The 16707-nt window shown below is 40.6% G+C and overlaps 1 protein-coding gene across 10 annotated transcripts in view; it reads right to left on the bottom strand.

The window, feature by feature from the left end:
• Nucleotides 1-16707, bottom strand: part of NAV2 (neuron navigator 2) — a 410389-nt gene that overhangs the window by 63744 nt on the left and 329938 nt on the right. For 9 of the 10 annotated variants that reach the window (XM_053286662.1, XM_053286663.1, XM_053286664.1 and 6 more), the window contains 6 exons: nt 12797-13088; nt 10675-11377; nt 8825-9292; nt 6633-6698; nt 3918-3962; nt 1871-2031 (listed from right to left, as the gene is read on the bottom strand). In XM_053286662.1, coding sequence (XP_053142637.1) covers nt 1871-2031; nt 3918-3962; nt 6633-6698; nt 8825-9292; nt 10675-11377; nt 12797-13088 — 1735 coding nt within the window. The remainder of the gene's footprint in view (nt 1-1870; nt 2032-3917; nt 3963-6632; nt 6699-8824; nt 9293-10674; nt 11378-12796; nt 13089-16707) is intronic. The other variant, XM_053286665.1, reaches the window with a different exon arrangement.

Raw genomic sequence — 16707 nt, 5'->3', positions numbered from 1 at the left:
CAAAAATTACCTAATATATAACATGTATTGGCTAGGCCTACTTTTTAAAGAGGCCATCTAAAATTTTCATACATATGTCAGTGCAATTTCATTCTCCATTTGGATCATCATCCATGTCCTAAATGCTGCAAATCATTTAGATATATTGCATGTCCTGCATTAGTGAGGTAGTTAATGTGGGGCCGGGGGGTAGTGTCCCACCTGCATATCGATAGCAGCAAAGTAAGCAACTAAACCACACTACATATGTTCATATATAATCAATTATTGTCATTACTTATTTCCATACATAAAATAAGCAACTCTAGGAAATTATTACTTCAGTTGAGAATTCTGTAAAATCACATGGATGAAGCAAGTCTCTGCAAGATACAGAGTTATGTGCCTTGCCCAAAGGCACATGTTTAGCCTTTTCATGTAGTAGTTAAAGAAATATGGATTTATTTAACTGGCATACCCTGTGGTGGTTTCCCCCCCCTTGGGGTGTGTGTGGGGTTGTTCTTTCATTCTTTTCATCAGTTTGCAAGATCTTTCTTGCAAACTGATGAGCAAATTAAAAAGAACAAAAAGAACAGGCTGCACCAGGCATGACTTTAAAGGAGATATATTATTGAAATCTACGGTGTTCTACAAGTTGCATTTGCAAACAAAGCATATATGTATGTTTCCACACATTTTAGCAAATTTGTCAAGATGCTTGTAGGACAGAGCTTAGGGGAAGGTTCAGCTGAACTCTACAAGGACAGAAGTGCATGGACTCCAAGAATTCAGAATATGAATGGTCGACTACCTGTTAGGCCACAGGCTAACAGCTAAGGCTATATACATATGTCCAACTATAGTATTGTAACAAAACGGTATCAGTGTCCAATGGATGGGCAAACAGATTTACAATAATCAGGTCATCTATGGAATACCATCACACCATGTGACCTTTTGAGTCACAGGCATACATCTCCACAGTAACGAGATATGGTGGTTACTTACTTTCTCAAAATAAAGAAGGCAAGAAAACCCCATTTTAATGCAAGGTGGTCCCCACCACATTCAGAAAATTGCATGTACAGGAGTGGGGTGGTGGGGGTGCAGACCTTCAGGGGCATGGAAACATTTGATCCTTGCTACTCTTCTGGTGGAACCATATTACCTATGCACTGCCATTGATTCTTCATCTCCTTGGTAGACACACAAGGAATAAACCAAAGTAATGCATAGATACTACACAGCTTCCAGGGAATAGATACTGAATTAGTTCAGGCTGCAGGACAGAGCTAGCTACAAATCTTAATGTACCAACATATATACACACTCAGGAGATTCCCTAAAAGGTCCCATGCTAACAAACACTTGACTACATGACAAAACTGCTAAGTCAATTTATTATTTCCTGCCTCACCCTCGGACTTCCAGGCCAGTAAGTTTGGGGTCTCTCAGATTCCTTATCTTGTTACCATATCTCTATTTAGATCTTGAAATTTTTGCTTCTTCCCTATGTTATCTCACAGCACGCTCCCATTCTTCTGACTACAGTTGGCACATCTGCAGCCTGTCTCATTTTCAACCACCACATTTCTCTGAATGATCTAGCAGCTGCTAAACATTCAATTCTGAGCAATGGGAATGTTATCTTATACATAAAGATAATGAAATGAAAATCTTATACATAATTCACTACACTGATATGGAAGATTAAATTTGAATGTTTCTATTTTGGAAAGCAAGAGTTCAGTATGATATCAGAAGATAATCATAAAACATAGGCCAGACCAGAATGGACCATTTTATTATGAAAAGGAAATTACTGTGCAATTATTTTTAAGATAGGCATGTTAAATGTGCTCTGATCCTGAGCAGCAAAGAGTTTACTCACCAAGCTGGGAGAAGTTAAATCTAGTCCCAGAAGGTGATGTTATGCTGGAGCCAGAGGAGAATGGAGAACTGACAACTGTATCTTGAAGGCCTCCTGCAGAGTGTGAGCGCAGCCATTCTTTTGCCTCTTCTTGATTGCGAAGTTGTGAGGATGGCGTATACCTGCACAAACAAGACTAGCCTTAGTCTTTCTTCAAGATAATTTTCAATGGGCCAAAATCCAAAAGGCATGTAGACAAAGAAGAAGAAAAAAGACAGCAAACCTGAAATACATAATCTGCCTAGTCCAACACACCTTGTCACTATGGGTTGACAAGGTGTGTTGGACTTACAGAAAGTTACAGAGGGGAGTTTTGGTGACCTGATCTATATTCATGGATGAACTTTCCTAATTCTCATACGTTACCAGTAGGAGTGCTCCGAATTCACATTCAGAACAAGGCTTTCTTGGTTCCTTTGCTTCACAGGACACGTTAATGATCTATTCTCCTGTGAAATGTGACCTCTTGGCATTATTTGGTGTACTTTAATCTGGCATGTCAAAACTGCTAGGTTGATAAACCAGAATGAGGGAAACAAGCCATACCGATGCCTTGTAATATATGCAAGTCTACACAAGAGGGAACACAGTGGATTCAGATTAGAATATTCTAATAGCCAGAGAGTTATTGAAGGCTTGTAAATAGCCACTCTCATACTTCCTGGGGCAAAGAATTGCCCCCAGGTAACTAGGCAAGGAAACTTGATCTGGTTATCTTTTTTCTCTTTCAAGCTGTTTTTATATTGGTATTTGTAGGCAGACAAGCCAATACAAAACATGACCTATTTACAAGGCCAAATTAAAGCCTGTATTTGTAAAAATAAACCAGAGTCCAGGTATGTGCACATATGGAATTTGTACATACCATGTTTTGATCACAGCAATTGTCACAATCACGTGTTCATTATGTAGTTTTAGGTAAGGTCCTATTCTAATTAAAGACAAAATAGCAATGGAAACATCACTTTCCACTTCCTAAATCGCCAGTATTTGTCTTGGATACTAAAGAGACAGTATTCATAAATATAGTTTAAAAATATAAATTTTTAAGGATTTGAAGTCCTAAACAGCTACACAAATGCCAAAGACAAAGTTCAAATACCTACCTCTTTTGACATTCAAATGTGTCATGTTTAAGAGATAGCATTCATTATTAGCTGGAGACATTTGACAGGCACAGAAAGCAATTCAGACCAACCAACTATCCCATCCCTCCCTCCCATTTCCAAATTGCTTTTAGCAAATAGCCCGGTGAGACAATAAAAGCTGCTGCAAATAACTATGTGTTTATTGCACAGAATAAATTGAAGCTATAATTTAAAGCCATCAGTTTGGTCATCCTAAAAAAAGAACACAATCTGGTTTGAAATTGAAATGTTTTAAAGTTAGCCAGATGCTTTCCAAGAAATTAGTTAAGCATTCAGGTTAATAAATCTAGTGAAACTGTATTTGTTTATTGGGAGGAGGAAACACTCTTCTTGATATAATTTATCTTGATGTCAAATCCTCTACATTACAGCAGACTGTATGGGGTGCTTGATTGTATTGATTGAGTTCTTTATTTAAAATCTAGAAAGCACAATAGTAGCTCTAGCTACTCTATAGCACAATCTGCACTTTTGATTACTTCTACATCTGTCCTTATCTGCACGTCTGACGTTAAACTGTGAGATTATCATCATCTGGTTACTACTTCAGTCATAAAAGCTGCAAAATATTGATTGAAAATCAAGGCCAGTGACGGTGCATGAGATGCTTTTCAAAGAGTCAGCCAGCAACAGCTGCAGTCCCTGTTGAAGCCGAGAAGCAATCAGGTGAAGAGAAGCATGTGGGGTGGGGTGGGAGGAAATGACCTGCTTTAAAGAGGCTGGGAGATGGAAGAAGAGATTGCTGCCACTCACAGCAAAAGCTGAGACCACTACCACCACTGACAGCCACAAAAGACACACAAAGCAAAGCTCCAAAAACCACATGGAAAACTGCTTATGCTATGCGGAAACACCAATACCTGAGTCCTTTCTTAGGCAAAGTGTTCCTATCAAGATGTGGGTCGCTGTAGAAAGTTAAAAGAAAAGAACTTCAGAGAAGAACAAAAGGGAAGGATTAGAGATCAGCTTGAAAGAGAAAAGAATTTACTATTAAACAGCTGAGTCATGATACTAGAAAAGATAGCAAGGGTCCCTGTCAAGCCAACATGCAAAAGCCTTCTATCCGCACTTGGATTTTGTTAAATGAAGCATGCACAAGGGATCATGCGAAATGAAGTCAACCTGACTCCTGATGCTTTGGACCCTCAAACAACTCAACTGATTGTGAGCACTTTTCATATGGGTTTGGTGCCAGTATGGTCATTTGAAGATCAGGATCAAAGTGATCTTACTATTCCCCTCCCATAGAAGGGACAAAGAGCAGTTCTTCTTAAAAAGAAAATGCAGTACATTAATGATTTTAGAACATGGATATAACTAAGAGTATAATATAGCTACTTATTTCTGGCACTGAGTCCAATGACAATACTGAAAAGTTTACTTCAAAAATATTACCTTCATTATAGCCACCATAGTATAAATACCCAGAGATCTTTCACTTACAAATGGGAATCATTTATAAAATCATTTGGCAAGCATTTAGCAAGCCTAAAATAGGGTTGTGTTCCATGTGACCAACCAACAGACACTTGGACTTCCAGTGACCAAGATATTTCCATTTTCAGAGAGACAGGAGCACATTTTAGAAAGGGAATAGAGTTCAGACCACGTGATGATTATTCCTAAGAAACACCTACATTCTTCTGAAATGGCGGTTTGGAAGTAGCCTGTGACTTTCAAGTAAGTGCTGAAAAGAATAAATGGCCATATTTTGTATTTCCAAAATATGAAAGTATCTCCATTTCTTACTGCCTTTATCAAGGCAGCTCTGTGTACTGAAACCATCTCATAACTTTTAGAGCTGATCCAAGTCTGCATTAAAGCTTCTAAACTCTATCTTTATATTTTACAAATTACAGACTGTAAAAAAATAATGTTGTGCCCCCAAAATACCTCCTTCCACACTTTCCCCATCCTTTAGCTTATTAACTAGCCTGATGAAAACTTTTGGTTGATGCTAATAAATAGATTCATCATTTTTCTAGACATCTCACCCAAGTACTACCTACATTTTTCTGGATACATAACTAATTCTACACACAGAATGGCTAACATTATAAATTATCAAAAGGGCCTGATTATGTCCTAGGCCAGGATTCCCCAAACTGCGGCCCTCCAGATGTTGCTGAACTACAACTCCCAGCATCCCTAGCCACAATTTATTGTGGCTGGGTATCCTGGGAGTTGTAGTTTAGCAACATCTGGAGGGCCGCAGTTTGGGGAAGCCTGTCCTAGGCATACATGACCTAGACAGAAATACTTTTGTTTTAAAAAGTTTTTTTAAAAAAAACATTGCCATATAGTAGGAGGTATTCTACTAACAAATGCTCTTAAAATACACTGCTTTCTTCCCATGTAAACTTGAATACATTGTGAGGCGCTTCACATGATCAAAGTGAAGTGCCTCAAGCAGAGCGCTCGCCCTGGGCAGCCAGATCAGCTGCCCACATGACTACTGGCTCCGTCACGGAGCCAATTAGGGTTGTGGGGATTGGGGACCACCCAGCCCCCGGAAGTTCCAGGATGCCCCGTGAGAGTGTACGGGGCATTCTGGAGAGACTTCTGAGGCTGGGAGGCTTGCAGGAGCCTCTCAGTTGGTGGGGGGTCTCCTCGTGAGCCACCGCGGCACAAAGTCGCGCCACGGTGTCCCACAACCAGGAAAACCATGTTAACGGAGTGCTCACTCTGTTAACCTGGTTTAAGGGGAGGGGGAATTAGGCGGGCTAGCCACTGTAGAACCACAGGGCTCCCACGAGCCTGGTGGTTCTGACGCAGACTAGAAACTTGGCTGGTCTCCTTTAGCCTGGTTTCTAGTGATCGTCAGAATAGTTTCTGTGAGTCTTTAAACCTTATTTAAAAGGTTCCCCAATACTCTGAAATATCTACCCCAACCCCCAGCTACTGAAATCTGAAATAGCATCCCCACAAGAGAGCCAAAAAATATATGTAAATGTATTGCCAATCCCTCTCCTATCATTATCATCCACTAGGTCTCAAAGGAAATACCACATGTGACAACAACAGTACTTCTGATGCATTTTGCTATGTATCTGCTTCCTCCCAGCATCTTGCATTCATTATTACAAGGACAGACAGACACACACGCACATATACAAAAAGCCTGCAAGATGCCCCCCACTCCCATAAGCCAAACTGAAGTGAGCAACTTGTAATGGGCAATATATTTCAGCCACACTGGAAGGATTGGGATAGGATAGTCAAGACAAAAGGTGACACAGCCTGGAACAGGGAGGGGAAAGCAGCATGCCGCCAGAATGCTGAAATGCTAGTGAGAGTCTGAACTGATCAACAGTGCAGATCTTTAAAATGGTCATTAATTTGTGCCTGTGGAAAACCTTATATTCCTTAGTTATTTCACATCATTCTCCAGCATTAAGTGGGGAAAAGCCATTAAATGGACTCTCACTGGCATGTCTTGAAGTGACAGTTACACTTGAGTGAAACACACACTCTTCACTGAGCACAGTCTTTCACAAATACACTTTGCCTTCTTAAGTGCTGGCAAATGAACCTTCTTGGCCCTTGCACATTCTATTGCCTTGAGACAGTATTACCTGTCCTGCCTCCTGGGCAAAGTATTTCGGCAGAATTTGGGACTAGCAGCAGGGGAAGAGAGAGGGCTAGAAGAATAAAGTCCAATAAGACAGAAAAACAAAAACAAAAACAGGAAGAAAGGAATATTAGCACAAAAGGAAGAAAGGGAAAGACCTGTTTTTAAAAAAAGCGATAAAGAGTTTTCAACAGCTGTTTTATGTTATGAAGCCACAACAAATTAGAAGCTTCCAACAGTAGAGTAGGTCAAACAAGCCTAAAAACTTTTCAAAATGAGTTACACTCCTGTGGTTTGATCTGAAGAGGCATTTGAGATCAATCACAACATTTTTGTTGAATCATTTCACATGGAAAGTGGATGCATGAGTTGGATGGAATTATACCACTTTCAACAGGAACATATCTGCTTGATAGGGATTCTGAACAACTGGGCTGGCTTTTGTTGCATCCCAGATCCATAGCCACAGAACAGACTAGTGCATTGATTGGACAATAGCCGATCTGACATACCTAGGCATTTCCTTCAATCTGCAGGTCCAAACTATGTGGGTGCCAATCCATTATCAAACAATCATACAGTCTAGATACTAGGCTTTGATTTCTGAGTGCTTGGATCTATTTCTAGGGTGGATACTGAGGGCAGAGGACACCATTGAAAACATGGTGGTGGAAGTAAATCTTATGTAAGCCAACATACTATTCTAATTACCACAGTCCCAATGTGGGCAAGGGTTATATAATTCCTATGCTCTGTAGAGGGCCCAGCACATTGCTAGTGTTTAAGAAGTTAAATATAGTAAAATAGCATGCCACAGCTGAAGCAGCATTGAAACAAAAATATTCACACTATAATCATTCTTTACTTAGTCAGAAAAGATTAAATTGAAGAGTAAGTGGCTTTTATACCTTGTGCTTCCTTGGCATCTTATCTCTGTTTAGCTTCTGTAGGCTACCTCTAACTGGATCCCACCCACTCATCAACTCAAAATGCTGGTTGTAACTAAAATAAGTTGATATAGTTTACTTTTTGGCAACAAAAACAATATATACAAATGAATGAAGAATAATAAACTGGCTTGCTTAGAATATACTAAATGGGTCGAATTTGCCCACTGGAAAAGATGAATGCCAGTGAATGCCCTGTAGAAACAGATAATTCTATGACTTTCTGTGTATGTTGTTTCTACTTTCTCTCGGAAAGTGGACATGATCAATGCACTAATAAAATTTGACTAGACTGGATGATACTGCTTAAAATTACAAAGCACTTGACAACAGGACAGTATTAATATCCTCATTCTGAAAACAGAGAGTTGAGAGGCTGATAAGGAGTGGCTTACCTAGTGAGTTTGTGGCTAGGGAAAGATTTGAACCAAAGGCCTCCTAACTGAGCTTACACTCTCCATCATTATGCTATGCCAATTCTCATACCATAATCATTACCTAATTACAGATTTGTTGTTTCATTATCCCACTTCTTTAAAAGTATTGTGTGCAGCTGTGATCCTGGCTGGAATCAACCTGTAGCAGTATGAGATATCTGGTCTGGCTGATATATATGAACAGGGTGAACTGCAGTCTTCTCTTCTTTGACTCAACAGGGAATAAAACATGCTTTTCACAGATCTCACATGTGGCTTGTGGGTCCAAAGCCTCATATCTGCTGTAGTTCTCACTTGCATCTAGTAGACTTAGGTTTGACTCAGCAGTTCATGTGTGTAGTCTCTTCCTGTCTTTCTTCACCATAGAAGTCTAGAGGCCTTGAAGTGCTCAGGGATCACGTGTATTATGAAGTATAGGAATGACAGCCAAGAAGTACAGTTTTGGGAAAGATTAGGGGTTACAGAGCTACATCCCAACTGAAAACCGGAAGTTACGGGAAGAGGCAGGGGATATACATATTTTTTCACATTAAGTGACTCCACAGCCATAAAAAACCAATTTAAAGTATGGTATGCATAATGATGGTGGCTGCTGATGTATGACTCCCTAGATTTTTAAAAAAACCTATGCTTACTCAATAGAAACATTAATCTGAATGAATGACACTATATTATGCCAGACAAATATTCTGAAAACCCCTTAAACTCAGTGGGAGTCCATTCATGTATGTTTAGGACTGGGCTAATAGCTACACAAACCACATATCAAAACCAAGAATATTTATCTCAAATGTCTTAAAGATCTTCCTCACCTTTCCGACAATGTTGTCTTAACACTGTTGGTTCTAACAAAAGGAGTCAAGGAGTCATCTTTAGAAGCTGCAGTCAAGCCACTGGAAGAGTGATGACTCAGCCCACCTCCACTGCTGAGAGAAATATCAATGGATTCACAGCTGGTGTGCAGGCTGCTGACAGACTGGTATCCAATGCCATCCTTGCTGACGGCAGAAGAACTACTGGCATTAGTACCCCAGGTTAAACTGTTGGAAGGAGCCGAATGAGCTGAACTGGGACTAGATGCTAATGGAGATTGGTTCATGTCTGCGTTTTTACTGTAAAGGGGACTACTACCACCACTGCTCAGGATGCCACTGCCAGAGGGAGAATCCGGGTTCCCTTGTTGGTTCATGGTTGCATGAGGGTTGGATATAACCACTGAATTTTTCATGCTTTCTGCTGTAGTGATGGGAGCTTGTTTATTTGGCTTTCCACCAAAAAGTCTGAGGGAGGGAAAAAAGAAGTCAGTCAGAAAACACACTGAAAACCATGAATACAGTATATTTTAGGTTTATAATATTTCATTTGGCTGTAACATACACTAGATACCCCACATCTGAAACACGAAACTAAATTTTTAATGAAATAAAGTCAGAGATATTATTCAGACCTGTGCTGTTAATGTAGCCATCCAGTATAGTCCCCATTCAAGAGCTGGCAAATTGGCATCAGTACACTAATGAGTGTGAAGCATAATATACCTCAATTAAGTGTAGTGGGTTCCCCTTTTATTGTTTCCTTCCCCTTGTCTACATTCAGCTCCAATTATCAATAGAAGCAGGAACAATCAGAAGTCTCTCCATGATTCTCCCCACTATCACTTGTTTAAATTGTGCAAATGCATGAATATTCACACTTTCCTTGTGTCTACTTCAGGAAATACAGTATAAACTCAGTATTCATGGGGTTCCATTCTCCGCAATTACCATGGATAAGGAAACTATGAATACTTCTGATAAGGCTTAATTGTGTCTATGGGATCACAGGAGTTAGGCTCCCGGAGGTTAAAAAAGTGCCCAAAACTGGTTAAATTGCCCTAAAATCACAGAGGAGTGCTCCACTCTGTCCCCAGATGTCCAGCAATGCCCTCCAAATGCTGAAAAATCAGGGGTTTCTCCAGTGAAAAACCACATTTTTTGCTTTTTTGTTGTTTAAACAGAAACGAGTCAGAAAATGGCTCCCTTACACAAAATGGTGGACAGAAATTGTCTCAGCGGTGATTTTCACCCACCCCTGACCCATGGATACACAAAAATTAATCCCTTTTTGCCGTTTCCCCCCACATATACCCAAGTCGGGTGCCAATTATCCAACCGCAGATATGCGAAACTGCAGATGTTTGGGCCGTGATTAACAAGGTTCTCCTGCATACTGTGTACTTTTTCTGACGTTCATGTTGAGTGAAAACACCCAAATGAATGAAGATGGGCAGTGGTAATCATGCTGACATTGAATATGCAGTTTTGGCTAGTGTTAGCAGAAGGGTTTTCTACTTAGCCATGGTTTGCAATGACTGTGTTTAACAATAGAGGCATGTAGTAGTGAAAATGCTCAGACAAGGTCAAATAGTATTAAAATGCTAAAGGATTTACAGTGTGACTTCTCCCTGCCTCCATTTCAGAAGTAAAGCAAAAATTCCAGTTTCAAAAGAAGTGAATTTTTGTATTTCAGCCAGAAAGACAGATAACTATGGATTCGTCTTGGCCACAGTCTGTCAACCAACATTTTATTTTAGATCCAAGAGCTTCAAAATATGGGCAGTTTATACACAAACTTTCCCAAGTTTCTTTTGAACTCCAGTTGAAGCACTGACCAATGTACATACCGACGCAAAGTGGGAGAGGCCACATCTGGGTACTTGACTCCTTGCTGGAGAGCACTCTGGGACGCACTAGAAGTTGCCTGGGATGCGGGGTTCACTTTAACAGAATTACAAGAGACCACACTTTCATTGTCGGATGAAATCCCTTTCTCCTTATCTGTCTGGTTGACTAAGCCTGGCAGAGAGCTTCCAAGGGAAATTTTAGCTGGTTCTCTCATTTTAGGAACAGGCAAGCCTGCAGACTTGCTGCTGATGTTGGAGTCTATGCTGCTGGTGCTAGATCTATTGCCAGCTCCACTTCTGCTGCTAGATTTGCTGGGCCTGGGTAAACTCCGGTACTGAAGATTTGTTCGGGTACTAATGGCTATGTAACCATCGTCCTGATTCTGTGAGCCATCAACACTAGTCTTTCGACCACTGGATCTACCCATCAGTCCAGATGATTTGGGGATTTTGCCCAGAGTAGCTGATCTACTGGTGATAGTGGCACCACTGGCTGTTATCATGGTCATCCCGACAGCTGACCCACTCTGTTTTTTAAATCCAAAAGTATTTGTATTAGCAACAGCTGTTCTAGAATTATTTGCAGGAGGTTTTTTCGATTCATCACCACTGCTACGTCCTGCATCGGATGGGGAGCGTTTAACATGCCCCGATTTAGGAGAAATTCTACCCTTTTCTGATACCTTGGCATCATCGGTTTTCCCTGCAGAAAAAGAATAAATTCAGCTGCTTCAAATATTACACAAATGGTACAAAGAAGCAGAAAAAGAATAAATATGTGGGCCATAAGAGTGTGCTGAAACATTTTGATCCTGTTCATTACCTTAAACTATAGTTGCACAATCAAGCGTAAGATACAAAAGAATCAAAGAATGCAAACGCAAATGTACGGCATGTACCAACTAACTAACATGTGGACAGGTTGATACCTTCTAATCAAAAGGAGAAGCAAAAAGGAAACCATCTTGACTAATCAATAGGTTTTCAAAATGCTAAACAAGAGTGAAATATAAGTTATGTGAAAACACAACATATCTAAAGAAAGATCCCCATGTGCTGTGTTAAACACATGTCAATTTAAGATGAAAAATAAAATGGCTCTGAGAAGACAATCTATACAGCATGAAAAGTTATGCAGTAAATACTGTGTAAAACGGTTACTTGAGCCACCCATTGCTATTACTGAGTGACTGATGGACCAATTGAGCTGGGATGGAAAAGTCTTTCTTTTGCACCTGTTCACAATGTTTCTGCCTGGAGTACTCCAGCTGGCTAGGAATTCTAATCCTACTTCCTTTCTGGACTGAAGCACTAGCAGTAATTGAATGGAAGCTAAGAAATCTATTGTTATGCCCCAGTGATAAGAAATAGTGCCACCTGACAAGGTAGAATGAGAAACCCTGTAAGGAAAGTCTTTCTTTTCCTCCCAAGGCAATAAACCAATGCATTGGGGAGGCCCCAGATTCAATCCATGACATCTCCAGTTGGGCTTAGGAAGACAAACTCTGGAGAGCTACTGCCAATTAATAAGCTAATGCCAAATAGTAAGCTAAATGGACCAAGCCTCTGGCTCAGTATAGGGCAAGATAACATTCTCAAAACACTTTCACTGTTCTAAAAGTTAGCCTGTGCACTGGATCGTCTTCCATCATAATTAAAATGGTAGGGTGCTGTGTTAAGAAGCCTTGTGGAGCAAATTCATTATCACAACAGGGAAGAGCTGATGCTTACAAGATGGTAGTTCATAAATATCTTAGACACATAATAGAGATAGATTTCCTTTTTATTAACATGCCAGCTTCAGCTAAGCATCCCAAAGGTGCCTTCTGATTTTTATATGTATTCAAGAAATGCAAATGTTCTGTTTAGTGCAGACACTCATTCAAGAGGATCCAGCATCCCAACCACACAAAGAATATTAAGTTTACATCAGTGTTGGCATGATCTTTTCAATTTGGCACAGGCACACAAGGGCAGAGATTTACTGAACTGTTCACCATCAAAGACCAGCATAGATCAAACAAAATGCACTTGAAATCCTGACAGTTCAGAAGACTTTTTTTCTCCCAACAGCACAAGCACTTGGCCTGCACTGTTCACCTTTTGGCTGTGCATTCCTCACCTGTTCCAGGTGTCTTCAATGTTCCTGAGGTGGCGGACGTCTTTGTCCTTGGTGTGGTAATGCCAACCTGAGCAGACATGCCTCGTCTCCAGGAGCCTGTCTGTGAAATGACTGTGTTCTTCCTCCCAGAAGTGCTTTTATCAGATTCATCAGACACATCAGAAGGATTCCGTCTCCATTTAGATCCAGGCTCCATCTTTACACCACTGTCTGAGCCTCCATCTGATTTCTTAATTTCATCACCAGACCACAAGGAATTCCTCTCTACCTGGGAATGCTTTTCAGCATCAGTCTGAGGGGAAACAGAACAATCATAAACTGTCACTGTATACTTTATTTCTTCCCCTAGAATCCAAAATTCCTCATGCTGTCCTGAAAATTTCAAGGATCATACTTTGTTCTTTTTATTTGGATTCTTTTCTAGAAGTAATAACCAACCCCCGCAAAAACAAACAATTAAACTGAATCACACTACCTATTATTTAATCTCTAAAACATTTTAATCAAAACAGTTACCAAACAAACAAAAACAGAAAACAGGATCAATCAAGCCTGGAAATAAAATGTATCTTGTAGCTCCTCATCTACCTTTCACTGCAAAGCACAAACTCACTTCAAATGTGTGTTGTGAGCTTTTCCTTTGTTCTGTCTGCCTTCCTATCTCTTTGCTGGCAATTTGATCTGTGGAGCATGAAGAGGCAGCTTTTTGCAAGACTGAGAGATAGAGTGCTTTTTTGTTTTAGCCTCACACTAACTTTAACATCAGTTGAGGTGAGATTTTTCAGAGCAGGCAACACTTCGCAACTCCTCCTGACTAAATTTAAATTTGAGATTACCCAGAGTCGCTTTAAAAACAATTTATTCATCAATTAAATTTCCCTCTCTTTGCTCCAAGCTTATGTCACTGGTTTGGGTTAGTCAAGTACAATGCTAATTCCCGCCCCGCCTCCATGGTGACTGTGGGGAGGGGCCCTTCGCTTGGCTGTTTTCTTTATCTGAATTCTTTTGTTTCACTTGCACGGGCTTCATTATTCCTCTGAAATAATTTGCAATTCAAATCCCACACATGGAGACTGACATCTACAGATGCAAGAACTAGCTGGAAAAGCTGTGAACCTGCTACACAGATGGCAACCCAAACACTCTGATGCTGTGGAAATCTCTTTCTTTGTGCAATTTTTGTTTCCTGCCCTGTCCTGTACATTCATCTGTGGCTCACATTTATAGAAAATATATATATTTAAAATACATATGTATATACATTAAAGAAACATTTTAAAGTGCTGAATCATCATGCACCAAACTCTCACTGAAGTTAACTTTTTAACCCCACAAAGAAGCATTTGGAACTCCATGGGGGATAAGCTGCTAGGCAGGTGATATGAAAAGGTAAACAGCAGGCAAGGGTTAGTAACTACTGCCCAACACACTCATTCTTCAATCTCAACTGAATGCTGTAAGTGGCTGTTCCTATTTAAAAAGCTTGATCAGATAATGTTACATGCACCTGCACGTTTTGTTTGGTTTGCCTCAAAGAACAGGCATTCCAAAATTAAATAGATTGCCTATTTACATGGAGTAGGGATCACTGTGCAATGTATTGGACAAGACAATCTAGTTTTAATTCATTTTTAATCCTGTCTGCTATTTTACCTTACTGTTTTGTTTTGTTTTAAGTTTTACTATTTATTGTTGCTTTCTTGTGGTTTTACTGTAAGCTCTCCCAAGTAGCAGTCTGCTGGAGGGGCGGGTTAGAATTATTTTAAACAAATAACTTATTTACCTACTTACTTATTATATTTATATCCCGCTTTTCTTCCAAGGAGTTATAGGCTGCTGAAGTTTTTATATATAAACTCTTGGAAGGAAAAAGATAAAATACAAATATCAAAGAGTTCAGGTTGAGGAAAAGACCAACAACCACCAGAAGTCCAAGGACTGTCCAACCATCATGGGTAGGGGGAACTCCAAGTGTCCAAATATAATACTGAGAATTCTGTACCTGCCCACATTCTATACTTTTCAGAATTCTTTTGATAGCACGTTTCATGATTTCTGGGCAGAGAACAAATCAGCAAAGGCTGCCGAGAGTTCAGAAAATAAGCAAGGTCTGAGTAGCTATAATTGAGCGAAAGGGTTCAAAGAACACGGGCCCCCAGCTCCTGAGGGCCCTTCAGCTCCACCCCTTCCTATTTTTTCCCCTCACTCTGGGGGACCACCAGAGATAGGGATGAACACGGGCCCCCTCTCCTCTAGCTATGCCCCTGTGCCTCACCCTATCGCTTCCAGATCCTGGCTGATATTTGTGATATGTCATGGACTTCCTCACATGGGGAAGGAGTTTGGGTAGGCACAGGTGATAGCAGAAGAAAGGGGAGATTGCTGAATCTCCCTTGCACAATGGAAAGCTCTAGTGTATTGGCACAGGATTAGTCTGGATGTCAGTCACTGTCTCCTTAACCCCAAACCAACTCATAGATCAAACGTAGCTATTATGCAAACTAAACAAAAGTATGCAAATCTGCACAATGAAGTTATTTATTTGGGTTAATCTAAATGTCCTTGGTGTAGAATTTTGTATTTTGAAAGGAAGGTTTGTGTGTATCCAGTACAGATTTTCCACTGAGCCATTTTCAGCACCTTCCTATATCGCTGCTGTGCCATTAGATGGTTTTAAGGGTGTGAAGATGCCCTTAATTTGGGCTAAATGCCTGTGTGTTGGCGCCATGCGGCACCGACACAGGAGTAGGCTCCCAGCCAGCACCGGGAGGATTGCCACAATACACTGTGCACTCACGAGATGCATTATGGGATTTTAGGGGGCCAGGACGATGCTGCCAGGGGAAGCCAGCAACCATCTGGGTGCACTATCACCGTGCCCAGCAGAACAGAGGGATTGTCTGCGGGGAAAGTAAGTTTTAGCAGCCTTCCTCGCTGCCCGCATGGTAGTCATCTCATGTAATCATGAGAAAGGGCTCCAGGGAGTTATTCACACATGGCTTCATGCTGCGGGGTAAATGTTGAGCGAAGCCACTTCGAATCACACTCACGGCATTGAGGGAAGCAGCCCTTCCCCTCTGCTCTCAGGTTTTGTTTGATGTAAGTTCACATGGCATGACTTCCTGTTTTCTTTCTAGGCAATATGGGGGGCTGAGCTTTCTAAAGAGCTATATCTGCATTTCTAAAGAGAGTATCTCTCCTATCATGCTAATTATTCTACACCAGTGCATCTCCCTATTTGCGTTTTCAGAAAAAGTAGCTTAAAACTAGCATTTTAAAAACCCGGAAATACACTGACATAAGCTAGAATTCACAAGACAAAGCATGATTTGTGTGTGGAGTGGTCCAAGGATCTTGAAGTGACTTCAGGGTAAGTTTGTCTGGTGCGTATACACACACACTCTCTTCCGAAGGAAATTCGGGGTAACAGTCTGTCTGTAAAGCCTCCAGGTCCTCCTGTTATAGTGAATGAAATACTGAGGGGGGGAATGGGGGGTGGAGGGTTTGGGGGGTGGAATTAAGATGTATCTTCTGCTCCAGTCAAGGCATGTACACCTAAAGACTGGGGATGGTGCCTGTGAAGAAGTTACTGCAATTGCACTATATAGAAAAGCCTTCCCCACAGTTCAAGAAATATAGAAATATTATTTTAGTCGGCCCAAATCCAAGAGTAAACAGTAGCTACACATATAGCTTTTCAAATCTTTCATTATAAAGAATGTTTTGAAACCTCAGCATATATGATCAAGTTCAGAGCAGAGCTTAGCACTAGCAATTTTAAACACACATGAAACCTCCAATATTTCCAACCAGAGGCAAAACTCTTTAAATGCAGCCACTGCCACAACTATGCACTTTATGGCAAAGGAACAAAGAGTAATAAGATTCTTGCATCAGAGTACTCAAGGCAA

Source organism: Hemicordylus capensis, chromosome 1 (assembly GCF_027244095.1).
Source record: "Hemicordylus capensis ecotype Gifberg chromosome 1, rHemCap1.1.pri, whole genome shotgun sequence".
Lineage (NCBI taxonomy): Eukaryota > Metazoa > Chordata > Lepidosauria > Squamata > Cordylidae > Hemicordylus > Hemicordylus capensis.
The sequence above is the reverse complement of the archived record's forward strand: the minus strand, read 5'-3'. Positions and strand labels throughout refer to the sequence as shown.